This window comes from Serinus canaria, chromosome 2 (assembly GCF_022539315.1).
Source record: "Serinus canaria isolate serCan28SL12 chromosome 2, serCan2020, whole genome shotgun sequence".
Taxonomy (NCBI): Eukaryota; Metazoa; Chordata; class Aves; order Passeriformes; family Fringillidae; genus Serinus; species Serinus canaria.
In genome coordinates, this window is record NC_066315.1 from 58,559,852 (window position 1) to 58,572,983 (window position 13,132).

Below are 13,132 nucleotides of genomic sequence, written 5' to 3' on the forward strand. Positions count from 1 at the left end.
AATGCAGGAGAGGGAGGGAAAGGCATTAGTGACTTTCCAAGGCATGCTGGCTTTTGATGAAAACTGTACCGCATATTCAGGAAGAGACAGAGGAGGTAATCAAATCTGGTTATCTCAAAATCATTATGACCGGGTAGATTTTGGAGCCTGAGTTGTTTGTTGGAATCCACCCCTCCAGTCCTCACATTTGAAATAGAACAGATGTGTAACATAACAGGAAAAAAATCCAGCTCTGTTGTGACAAATTCTTAACCAATTTTTTTGGAAAGATTTAAAATAACATTTTCTGTTGCGCAGGCTGTGATCCTGTTGACGTCCGTGCTCACTTGCCCAGTACTTTCATATACATAAAACGAGAGGTATTTTTGGTGGAAGGAAGCACTGTCAGTCTATCTGATTGGTAAAATAACTTAAAAATCACATTTCAACAGTAACTTCCAACTGCCCTAGAGCACGAGTTAATGAGATCACATGGAAACATATTGCAAACCAGGAAACATATTTTATACAAGACCAAAACAGTGGAAAAAATGTTAAGTACACAACATAGTGGGGCTTCGTTCTGTGCACTTCACCTTTCTTGTTTGTGTTAGCGCACAGGCACGCCGGGTGCCTCCTGACGGACCGCGGCACAGCGCCTACGGCCGCTTGCTGCAACGGAAAGATAAAAGCCTGTTTGGGCAAACTGTCCTATTCCTGCCCTTGAAGTCTTCGACAAAAAGCTGCTCCTGACACGACAGCTGAGGGCCAGCCTCTCTGATGAACGTGGGCTACTTGGCACTGCAGTGGGTGAACATAAAAGGCTTTTTCTAAGTAAATGGGAAGGCTCTGAAGGATTTGCCTGGTGTTAGAAGTCTCCACCCCAGCTCTGAAAGACAGTGAGCGCCTAACTCTGGGTGGCCAGACCCAAAGGGGTTGCTGCATTTCCTGGCACTGAATTGAGCCAGGGTCTTCAAAGGAGCTTGGCAATGCAGAGGAGAATGAGAGTGATGAGGAAGGGGAGTGTGCTGCAACATAAAGAGCCATGGACCACTCCACCTCAGTTTCAGGAGACAGCACAGGGCAGAGAGGCGCTGGCTGAAGAAAGGTGAGACTGACAAGGCTGAAAACCAGGAAACCCATTGCTAACTAAAACACTTCAGCTACACACTTACTGCTTTCATTTTGAGAAAGGCAGCTTCAAGACTGTCAAGAGCAAGAAGCCAGGTGTGCTTGGGGAGGAGGAGGAAAGGGGGTGACCATCAAAACCAGGGACTAGGAACAGCTTACAAGCCCTTGGAAAGCTGAACTATTTTCCTGCACCAGATGCTTCTGCATATTACAGCTTCCAGAAGACTCCAAAATAAAGTCTATATCTACGACAGAAAGAAAATGCAATGAAAGTAATTAAGATTTCAGATATTCTGTACTGCTTCCTACCCAGAGCCCTGTTGTGATAAATAAATTTGAGGAACAGATTGAACCACTATCAGCTGAAAAATTGGTTTTTCTACTTTAAACAGAAGTAGTGGGGAAGACAGAAAAAAACAGAGAATCACTGTTCAGCAGAGACAGAAAAATATTGACAGACAGCTTTCAGATGAGGTGAAATAATTCATAAAAGAACCATATTCTTAATTAACTTGTATTCACTGTGCCCAAAGCATAAGTGCAAAAGGCCCTGCAACAATCACCATAAAGAGATCATATCCTTGTCCAGCAATATAAAAATACTGAGACATAATAAACTTCAAGTAAAGCCACAGGTTTGTTGGCAGCAAATTCTCCTGCTCCCTGAGCTTCTGAATGCCTGATTTCCAGACTTCCCAGCCTAGGGCTCATCCCCTGGATAGTGGATAACTAGTTACAACCTATACATAGACAGCTCCTAGAACAGCATCTTTTACCCTTCAAGGCTTGACTCATGGTTACACCACACCAACAACAGAGGCAGTGTCACAAGACACAGTTAAGTGGAGTGAGTAGATGGGCAGATTTGGCAGCAAACAGAGACAGGAAGAGGAAGGAGGAAACAAAAGCATGCAATAAAGATACTACTGGGATTGTCCTCTAAGTCAGGGTTCCTTACCTCATGTAGGATGTTGGAGATAGAGGCTTTGGTTTGGCCCACTGGTAGGGATGCTGTGGCACAGACAAGTACTGCTCACAGAAGTTTCCTTTCCTGATGTGCTGGAAGCTGGAGAAGTCTTCTGGTGACAAATCGGCAGTTGGCGATATGGTCCCATGATCCTCGCCAGCCGGTTCAGTTTTGAGAGTCATGGATGGGGTGTGATCAATGGTGGTCTTCCTCGACTTGATGGGAATCCCATCATTCATATCCATGGTGCTGTCAGTGGTGAGGGCGTTGATGGCAGCAACGATGGCGGAGCTGGTGTACTGGTTTGTGTTCCCCAGCCACGTGTCATCCGTGACACTCACCCGCGGTGAGTTTTGTGGAGAAGGAGTGGGGGAGTGGTGTGGGGAATAGGAGGTCTGCCGGCCATTGAGGCTGTACTTCCTTTTGTTGCAGGGAGACGGAGGCCTGGAGTTGCGAGCCCCCAGCCAGTTCTCCTCTGTGATGCTCGTTCTGGGAGACGTTGATGGAGAGTGCCTCGGGGAACTGAGCAAAGTGCAGGCCACCATGCTGCGCTGGTAGCCCTCCTCTGTGTCGGTGGTCTTCGGAGAGACACACGGGGACTGCCACGGAGAGGTCTGAGGTGAAGTGTATGGATATGAGTAGTTGGACTCATAGGAAGACGCTTCAGAGTTGCAGCTTCTGGAAGACAAGCTACTCGCTGGACTGAGGCAGGACGGGTCTCTGTAAGCCTCGATGTTCGGCAAGTTCAAAGTGGCAGTGGAAGGCGACCGCTTGGTGTTAGGGATGGCCTCCTCCACCTCATCGTGGAAAAACTGGTTGTTGTTATGATGCAATCCCATGTAAGACGTGATCTCAATTCTGGGACTCTCCAGCGCTGGAGCCCCATTAGGTCTCATGTTTGGTGGCAGGTAGTACTCAGAGGCTCCACTGTCAATGTGTCCTCCATATCCAGAGGGATGGTTTGTCGATGGGACAACTGAAATGACGGGGTTTGATGTCTGCAGGCCATGACATGGAGTTGACAATGAGGAATGTGCCACATTTAGAGGCAAGCCAGCATTTACATTTGAAGATGCATAATTATAGTGTTCTGGAAGAAACAAACAAACAACAAAGAATGACATGAGGTGCTGCACAAATATACTCAGTAACATACCCAGCTGAAATGGTGGGACATGGCACAACACACAAAAGCACAGCTGTCCTCAACAACACAGCCCAGAGGTGTGCCGTGTTGGGCGAGAGGCTGCAGACTAGCATCCTTGAAAATGCCACTAACTGAACAGAACAAGACAAGGTAACTTGAGATGGGGGATGTACACAGACAGAGCTGGTCTTGAGGGCATGGTTCCTAGGTGAACCTTCAAATCAAAAAAATTGAGTCCTCAAACAACATTGCTTCAGGGTCCTAGAGACTGCAGATTCAGAGATGCAGCTGAAGAGATGTGTTTTTATATAAGTGAGCCTAACTCCCTCCCTGAAAAGTTGGAATACACAAAAAACTGGACAAAAAAACAAAAGTGGAGGCAGACTAAAGCAAAGAAAAAGATCAACTGCATTCTGTTAAAAAAATTACACACAATCGAAATTTCCATTACAGCAAGTTTCCAACTGGTTCCAGTTAACTAGGATTTTGGAAAAAGATGGATCTATTGATCTGCTCTGGTTTCTGGGACCACTTATCCTCCAGCCCAACTGGCAGAGGCCAGGTGAAGGATAAACATGGATGTCTCGCTACTCAGCGACAGCTGAAATTCCACTGAAATTGCTGCTTATTGCACACGCCACATCAAGCGCTGCCAGCAGCGCGCTCTGGGCCAGCTCTCCAACCATTTAACAGCACCGGGTGTATAAAAGCAAGAGCAGAGTTGCACAGCCAATGTGGAAAACCTGGAAGGCGACAGATCACATCACAGCCTTGTGCCAATGGGCTCCCTGACCAAGCAAAGAAACCTGTGCCCTTTGCATGCCTCCATCCCTGTAGAGCAGCATCCCTGTGGACCAGTATTTCAAAGCTGGTCCACATGGCATCATCTCCTCCTCGCCTCGCTGTCTGCCTTCTGAAGGCACTCCTTCAGCTCTGCTCCCCTGTCCCAGGGATGCCACCAGAGATATTGGTGGGCTGCCCATGGGGGAAATGGGCAGCCCTCAACCAAGGACAACATGCCCCGGGTGCTCTGAGCTGTGGTGGGATGAGGAATCATCATCTCTATTCTTCCTGATACAGGGAGGCTTTGTGTTACCAGGACACATGAGCCAGACACGTAAGCCCTAACGCCAGTATCTCTGCTGGGAAAAGAGCAAAATCTTTGTATCAGGGAAAATGACTGCTGAACTCTGAGTCTGGGTAAGGCTGGTGTACAGGTTCCTCTCAGAAGTCTGGAAATGCACCCAGCTCCAGCCCCAAGCTGTGCTTGCAATGCATCAGACTTCCCTGAGGTTTATTATGGCAGCAGCATCACTTTCCTGCAGGACAGAGGGAAATTCTACATGCCCCGTGGGCACAGCCAGTCCACATGGGAAACCTGTCACTTTCTATCCCAGGAGGCAAGTTCCCTTGGCAGTCATCTTGCGCACCTTCCCTTGGAAGATATGGAAAGGCTGTGTTAATTACTGCAGCTGCTGTTCCGGAGGCAACCAGGGAGCTCTGCAAATGCAAATGAGCCTCCAAGCTGGTAACAGCACAGCCAGCTATTCTCTTTCTCTTGTTTATCAGCTCAGCCCTCTCTGGTGTCATCCACTTGTGATCCCACACTCACCTTTCTCTCTGGCAACGACTCCAAGGCAAACGGTACTTAGGAAAAATTAATGTGCTGTGGCAGCTTCACAGCAATTCCAGCTGATACATGTCATAGCAGGTAACAGTTGGGAATGATGAGCAGCAACACCTTTTGAACTTGCTCTCTAGTCTGCCCTCAGATACTGGCCATTTGCTCAGGAAGGGTCATTAAATTACACTGCAGTGTGCCACAAATAATACTGGATTATTCAAAACACGCTGCAGCTTCATGCTCTATTCAAACAACCAGGGAGGCAGGAAATACAGCAAAAGAAGTGCTACTTGACAAAATCCAACTGCATTGGTCACACCGAGGGGCAGACCTGCCAGGGGGATAAGAATTCCCTCCTTCCAAAATCAGTTCTGTTTTGTTGCTGCCCTGCCACTTGGCCGCACCACCCAGTGTCACCACAACCACCACCACTTCCCTCCCTCCTACCCGTCATGGAAAAAAACCCTGACATGGTACAGCTGTGGTAAAACCTTATCTGTTTCAGAAATTAGCTCAGAGAAAGGGTCTAGAGTAGTGCCTTCAGGTCAGCTTCAGCCCCTTTGCTGCTTCTTCCAGCTCCAGAGGAAGGTGATGTCCATGTCCACACTACTGCTGGGACACTGGCTACGCTCTTCTTCCACATACCATTCCACAGCCTCCTGCTCTGGCATACAGCTGGAAGGCAGTGGTGACATGGCACAGATGGGAACTGTTCCCAGCCAGTCCCTACCATGCAGCTGGACAGACCAGGCAGGAGTCTGGGGGCTCGGCAGGCTGCCCCAGCTCTGCACCCACCAGGTGGGCTTTGCCTCTGCTGACTGCAGAATCAGTGCTTTTAGATCTTGTATTAAAACTAAAGAGGTAAACAAACAAAATAACAGGGACAAGTACTATGACCCCAGCAGTTTGCTTAAATTCTAATGCATTACTGAGGTGAAATTCAAACACTGCAGTCCGCTGGAGATCTGCAGCCCAGACTTTATAGGAAATACAAAGCTCAGACGAGCCTTTGGAATCCAGTTAAAAAAAAAAAAAAACATTAAAAGACAGGCTCAAGTGCTATAAGCAACAAGTTCCTTAATTCACATGACAAGGAATAGCCACTTTTAGAACTATTATGCATTTTTTTTAAAGCCAACTTTTAAAGGCCCAAGAAAAATAACATCATACAACTCATAGTTTGTGTACAATAGTACACAAAATGGAAAGATGCAAGATCCAAAGCCTTCCAAACATATTGAGGTATCTTTAAATTACAGGCAGCATGTAGAAAATATGTCCACCAAATATAAAAGCCTCAAAGCCAGAACTAGGAAAAAGACAGAGACCTTGGTTTGTGGGCTAAAAACCACCAGCTAAAATTTCTGAAATAAGCTCATTCTCCAAAACTTCCATATTTACAAAATTCATCAAACACACATCCATAGTCAGCATTTATAACATGCTGAGGTTTTCCTCCCCAGGGTGAATGAGACAGGTAGAAATAAAATCCTGCATCACATAATGTAGCTATGTAGGATATTTTGACAGTCCTGATGCAGATGAAAGGCAGGTAATGCCTTTGCCATGGTGTCACTGTTATGACTGTGATTCACAGAGGCACCCAGGACCAGTGTACAGATTACCAAGACACATTTAACAGGGTATTTTAATATCCTGGGCCAAACCCCAGTATCAGATAGACCAGTGCAGGTTTGCATCAGTTCTGCTCCAACAAATCCGCACTTAGGTTAAGTATAACTAGGACAAGAAATTGGACCCTTTTAAGTTGTGAGCACACCTCCATATATTACATTTCCCTTTGAAGCAGTTAAAAAGCTCCTTTTCCCCCTCTAGTTAATTTCACAATAAGGAAGTTTTATTCATTTCTGTCATTAATGGGCTGATCCTGCAAGGCACTGAGCACCATCGTTTTTTATTTACATACTTTAAATAGGAATGCTGAACACCTGCAGCTTGTAGGGTCTTTAGAGAAGATGAGGGCTGTCTTACATTGGTCAAGATGAAGCCACATCTATGTTTGTGTTTAAATTCATGCTTTCAGAATTGCCTAATGGAGTTAGGTACTTTTCCCACACTAGGACTTTGACACTTAATTTGCTTAGGCCCCTCCACTTTAGACACCTAGGTGTCTAATCACTAGAACAAGCTTATCTGAAAAGCTTGGTGTGAAACTCTAAAAAGTGCCTTCTAAAAACTAGAAGCTCATAACAACTATTTGGACACCGACATTGTCCCAGAGAGGTGGGCAACTGGGGAGAGCTAGGAAGGTGCAAACACCTTCATTCATATCCTAACAGGCTGCGTTAGGCAGGCAAGGATTTGCAAACCTGCTAGAATTTACAGGCAGGTAAAAGATATTTAAAAAGATAAAGCACAGAGCAAACACAGCCCTACTCTGAGGCAGCCTTAAGTCATCCACTTGTACAAGAGCTCTTTACGGTGACCCGCTATCACAGACACTGCAGCGAGTTAACCACGCACCAGGAAGCGGCAACTCTCTCTGCCAGCTCTAGCTTTGTTCGCCTCATTTCCACCTCAAGCATTGATGAAAGCCATAAAAACAGACAGCCGGACCGAGACACCAGAGTTGGAAACAGTTGTGACGCGTGACAAATTCACGCCCGTTATTTTTATTTGCGGATGACCTTCAGGCTAAACCCTGAGCCTAACTTCGGCTTACGGGGGATGGGGAAAGGGGGCTCAAGCGAATTCTCAACCGGCCCATCTCTGTCACGGGCAAGACCCAAAGCCAGCCGGGGAAGAGGTGCGAGCGGTCAGCGCGGGGGTCCGGACATCTTAAACAACTCCAAACTTCTAAAAACTCTGCACCAGCGGCCCTCCGGGTCGTCTCCCCTTGCGCCTCGTTCGGCGAGGGACCCGCCAGAGGAGCGCCGGCCGCCCGGTCAGGACTCTACCCCGGTCGCCGCGGCCCCGCTCGCCGCTTCCCGGCGCGGCTGAGGCGACAAGCGCCGCCCGGGGCCGGGCAGACGTGTCCGGGCGGGATTGCCGGCTCCCCCGCCCCGCTCCCCGCCAAGGGAGGTAGCCTTTTCCCCTCCCGAACGGAGTAGCGCAAGGAGGGCCGGCAGCAGCATCCTGCCGCCAGCACCCCCGGAGGTGCCCCGGCCGCCCCGCAGTGACCCACCTCCACCCTCATCGCTGTGCTTGAACTCGAAGAGGAAATCGAAGTCAAACTCCTGCTCGGCCTCCACGCCCGTCATGGCTCCCGCCGCGACCCCCGCCACGCTCCGGCACCCTGGCAGCGGTGGTGGCGCAGCCGCGGCCCGCCCCGTCGCGCCCGGACACCTGCTGCCGGCGGGCCGGGCTGCGCTGAGCCCCGGCACGGCGTGGGACGGCGGCCGCTGCTGCGCTCGGTAACGTGATCTCGGCCCCGACGGGCGGCCTGTCTCGCTGCCGCCGCCGCTGCCGCCTCCTCCGATCCGCCCTCCCGCCCGCTGTTGATGTTTCCGGGTCGATGCAAACAACCGCGGTGCCCGGCCCCCCCCGCCCCCCGCACCCTCCCGCCGGGGCTCTGCCCCTGCAGCGCAGCCCGTGCTCCGCGGGGAGCCCTCGCCTCACCCGGGGGCCCCGGCACCGGGGGACACCCAGACCGCCGACGGCTCGCCGTGGGCGGGATGGGGAGCCCGGGGGTGGGCAGGGAGCGGGACTTCACCTGCTCCCGACCGGCGGTAACGGCGGGGGGCCGGAGCGGCTCCTTCCGCGCTTCAGCGGGAGGGAAGGCTGCTCAGTCCGCTCAAGGGGGACACCGGCGTGTCCCCTCTACGCTGACGACTGATAAAGTTTCTTCCGTGGATGCCCACCACGCCGCGTCTGTGAGCCAAGAGGCTCCGCTTTCATTTATTTATTATTTATTTCACTTAGTCGCAGCACCCACTAGTGCCAGCTGCTATAAAAAGCGCAGTAAAGCGGGACTCGGAACGCTGCCGGCCGCCTCCGTGCGCCGGGGAGGGAAAGGTCCTCTCCGGGCCGCCGCCACACCGGGAGGGTTCCTACAAAGGGCTCCGGTGGTCTGCATGGCTCGCCCGGCCTGTCCCTCTTCCCGCTCGTACGGGATACAAATTAGGGGAAAAGTAAATTAAGACTTTATGTTTCGAGTTGCTTTCCTGTCCTGTTACACCGGGCCCGTCTAAAGGTCCCCGCCAGGCAAAGGAGCGCCCGCTCCAGCAGCTCGGCTCGGCCCCTCAGTTGCAGAAGCTTCAGGTCGGGTTTCAAAAGGAACAGGTTTTTTAAGCACTTTTGGAAATAGTATTCTCCTATAAACTCAGGGAATACCATTTTCCAGGCTTGCGACCTAAATCTCCGATCTAAAGTGCCAGGAAAACACAATTTTTTTTCCATCTGAGCCCAAATTCTTTTCCCCCTCCTCGCCGGGACGAGCCTCCCTGCAGGCTGGGCTCTCGCAGGAGCCGAGCTGGGCTTCGCCCCGAAGCGGCACTAAGTGCCGATGTGCCGGGGCTGACTCACCCGAGTGTGCTAAAGGCCTTGGCAGCAGGGGAACCCCTCCCCCTGCGCCTGCCCCGACCGGGGTCGCCCGGGGGAGCCGGCTCAGGCCCCACCGCAAGGAGGAGCGGCCCGCTTCACCCGTGCACGTCCCTCAGCCTTTGCCCCGGCGGCGGGTACGGATGTGCCTCCTGTCCCCCTGCCCAGGGCCTACAGGCGGGACAGCCACCTCGCCCCAGCCGCCAGGCCCACGGTTCCACCAGTGTCAACCCTCCCTGACGCCGCTCTGCTCCAGACTCGCATCTCCTCGAGTGCCCCGGCGGGGAGGCGAGGAAAAGCTCCCAAGTACCTGCTGCCCTCGATCCTTCGTCTCTCCCCCATGTGGTACCTGCAAGACTGGTGAACTATCCCACTCTATTCACAGACGGCTTGATTTGTCGGTGACATTAGTATTAGTGCTGTCAATGAAATATTTCGATTGGCACCCTTCCCGTGGAGAAAGAGGAAAGATATGACGTGAAAAGGTTAGAAATGAAGCGATACCACATGTGCAGACAGATTAACAGTGGCCCTCCTGCTAATAGTCCGGTTCGAAACAGTGTCATTGAACTGAGGAAAGCGAAACGAGCTATGGGGAGGCGGTGCGCCTTGACAAGGCCATTTCCGTGTCACCAGCCGCCCTTGCACGACCCACGGACCAATCTACCAGCTCAGCCGCTGCCCACCCAGCCTCTCCTTGGAGTTAACTGGAGTTGTTCCAACTCCAGAAAGCGGGTTCAACAAAGGATGAATCAGATGGTCTGCTCCAGCTGCAGCCTCCCAGCCTGAAGTGAAATATAACTTGTCCATGGCATTAAACCTGGCATAAACACTGGCATTTTCAAAGGTAAAGGACACCACACCTCGCTACCACCCAAAGAAAAAAGCGAGGTCCTCCCACTGGGACTCTTTGCTCATTTCTTCCCAGACTAAACAAGAAATAAAGTATTTTCTTTGATTGTTGTAGTTTGGCAATCAAATGGCGCCTTAATTTGCAGGCAGCAATCCTGACGTGCAGGGCTCCCCTACGTGTTTCCTGGATTGGGTCACTCTTTCTGGCTGGACTAATTTTCTTAGTCCCTTACAAAATACACCACTGGGGAAGAGAACTATCAGCGAGGGTTGGCACAGTTCAACATAGGCATCAGAAATGCCACAGAAATAAAGCAGGGGTATTTCTTCCTTTCCTTTCCAAGAGGCGGCAGAACGCTTTTTATGTCAGCTGCCTCTGGATATAATTTTTACAAATGGTGTATTCAGTGCCCTTGGAGCCCAGGGCATTGGAAGAGCCGCGCACGCAGCCCACGGATGTCTGAGTGTGCGACTGGCACGCCAGCCACTTCTATTAAATACAGTATAATTAACTTCCATCCCAAAAGGCTCTCAGCTTCGCAAGCGGAGCCGCAGTCAGAGCCGCGCTTGTAGATTTCGCAGTGGCAGAATCTTGTCAACTGCAATGAACCCCTAGGGTGAAAACAGCTGTGTAAAAATATAAAAAAAAAAAATTTAAAAAAAGAGAGAGAGATGGGTCTTGAGCTCCCTTCCAACTTTCCGGGGACAAACCCCGGGAATGGAGTCCCGTTGTCCCACGCAGCGGACACGGACAACCCCCACCCCCCCACCACTTCGCAACTTTCTCTGCCCGGGACGTGCGAGCTCGCTGCGCCCTGCCCTAGCCCCAAGCAGCCGCCGCTGCAAAGCGGCGGCACCATTAGATGGGGAGGAAACTTGTCAGCCGGGGAAAGCCGGGAGGGGAGCAGGGAGCCGTCGGGCCCGCAGCGGGGAGCCGGGATCTGCCCTACACCTGCCGCGGCGCGGAGGCGATGCCCGGCGGGGATGCCCCTGAGGTCCCGCTGCCGGGGCCGACAGGAGCCGTAAGCAGCGGCAAGGTCCGAAAGTTTCGGCGGTAGGTGGATAGCGATGCTCCGGAGGAAGAACAGTGTCCCGATTGGCAAGAGGGGAGGGCGAAGTCAGCCAGACACTACCCATGGCAGGAGCCAAGTTCAGCCCGGGGGAGCTGCGCGCGTCCCGAGATCCGCTCCCACCATCTGTCCCCCTAGAAACTTTGCCACTGTGTTCTCAGGGCACTTTTCGCAGTAGGGGCAGAGAAAGAAGCTGTGATTCAGAGCTGGGATAGAAGGGCAAGCGCTCCCCCGAAGCCGGGACGGCGGCGGCAGGGCGCCCGCCCGCCGGGGGCGCGGGGTACGCGGGACGGCAGAGCCCCGCATCGCGGGCGCGGCGTGCCCGCCTGTCTCGGTGTGCCGGGAGCGCCGGTACGGTGCCTGGCACTGCCCGGGACTCCTTCCTTTTCCCGGGAACGTGAGTTGGCTGCAACGATGGGCTGTATACTGACCTCCCCCAAATGAAACCCCGGAATGGGGAGGGAATCCCCGAGCGTGCGCCCCTGACAGGATCCCAGGCGCCCTCATAGCCCCTCCGGGAGCGGGCCAGGGCCCAGGTCCGGCGGGAAGCGGCCGGGAGCAGCGGCGCGGCCGCGGCGGCGCCGTACGAGGCGAAAGAGACACCTATTGGCAAGCGGCCGCCGGCGAGCCTCAGGGCCGCCGCGGGGAAACACCGGGGGACACCGCCGCCCGCCCGCCCTCCGCCCCCCGCAGCGCCGCCCGTTACCTTCCTCCGCCGCCTTCATGGTGCTGCCGAGCGGGCGGGCGCCGTCCTGCGGGGCCGCCGCCGGCCTCTCTCTCCCGCTGGATGGGTCCCGCGACGGCGGCGCGGCGGCGGCCGGCGGGGCAGCGCTTGGCATCCACCCGGCGGGGCGGCGGAGCCCGGCGCCGCGCCCTGGGCCACTGCCGGCCCCTCGTCGCCTGTCACGCCTGTCCCGCGCCCCCCCGCCCGCCTTCACGACCCGGTGACCGGGACCGCGCCGCCCCCGGCGTGGTAGCCGCGCCCGCGGAGGCACAGGAGCTCGCCGCCGCCGCCCCCCCGGGGACGGGGCATGGAGAGGAGGGCGGGTGTGCGTGGGGACTTCGGAGGCACTGCCCGCGCTGAGGCGGCGGGACGGGGCCGCGGGCGCTGCCGCCCGCGGAGAGCTGCAGCCGGGGGACGGGGGCAGTGAGTGTGCGGAGCAGGGAAGTCTCGCTCTGACGCAGGGCTGCGCGCCCGGCGCCGCCTTTTTAAAGCTGGAAAACACCCCCCCCCCCCCCCCTCCACCTCCCTTCCCCTCCCGGCCCCTCTCCCCGCCCCGGCCCCGTGATGTCAGCCGGGCCCCGGCCCCGCCGCCGGCGGGCGGCCAGCGGGAGGCGGGCACCGGCGGGCACCGACGGGCCCCAGCCGCCCGCCCCTCCACGGGGCACGGCGCCCGCCCAGCCCCGGCCCCGCCGCCACCGCCGGCGGGGTCCCCTCAGCCTGCGGGAACCGGGTGCCCTCCTGCGGGAGAACGGGCTGCGCGCCGGGGTCGCAAAGTGAAGGTGGGGAAAGAAGGGACACCGGGGAGCGAAAGGGGCAGGCAGGGAGAGGGGAAAAGAAAGAAAGAAAGAAAGAGGAAAAAAAAAAAAAAAAAAAAAAAAGGCGAGGCAGCCTCGCATGCTGAAATCATTATGTAAAAAATCGCAGGCTTCCCCCGCTGTGGAAATTTGGAAAAGAGCATCAACTGGCAGGCGAGAGAAAGGAAAATCCCATTCTGCTAAATTACTAACAGACCCGCGGACTAGGTTTCAGTCGCTCCAGATTTATTATTATTATTTATTATTATTCTGTAAATATCTCAGCAACACAGTTCTGTCTCATCACTTCGTAGCAGAGAGAAGAAGAGATTTCCATCCCACTG

The 13,132-nt window shown here is 54.0% G+C and overlaps 1 protein-coding gene across 7 annotated transcripts in view; it reads right to left on the reverse strand.

Moving 5' to 3' along the window:
- NFATC1 (nuclear factor of activated T cells 1) overlaps positions 1–12,109 on the reverse strand; it is a 110,156-nt gene extending 98,047 nt beyond the window's left edge. For 3 of the 7 annotated variants that reach the window (XM_050970830.1, XM_050970829.1, XM_050970828.1), the window contains exons 1-2: positions 7,994–8,141; positions 2,069–3,167 (exon numbers count right to left, since the gene is read on the reverse strand). In XM_050970830.1, the coding sequence (XP_050826787.1) occupies positions 2,069–3,167; positions 7,994–8,069 (1,175 nt within the window). In that variant the 5' untranslated portion in view covers positions 8,070–8,141. Of the gene's footprint in view, positions 1–2,068; positions 3,168–7,993; positions 8,143–11,976 lie in introns of those variants that run through there. The other 4 variants (XM_050970832.1, XM_050970831.1, XM_050970827.1 and 1 more) reach the window with 3 other exon arrangements.
- Between the last annotated feature and the right edge of the window lie 1,023 nt (positions 12,110–13,132).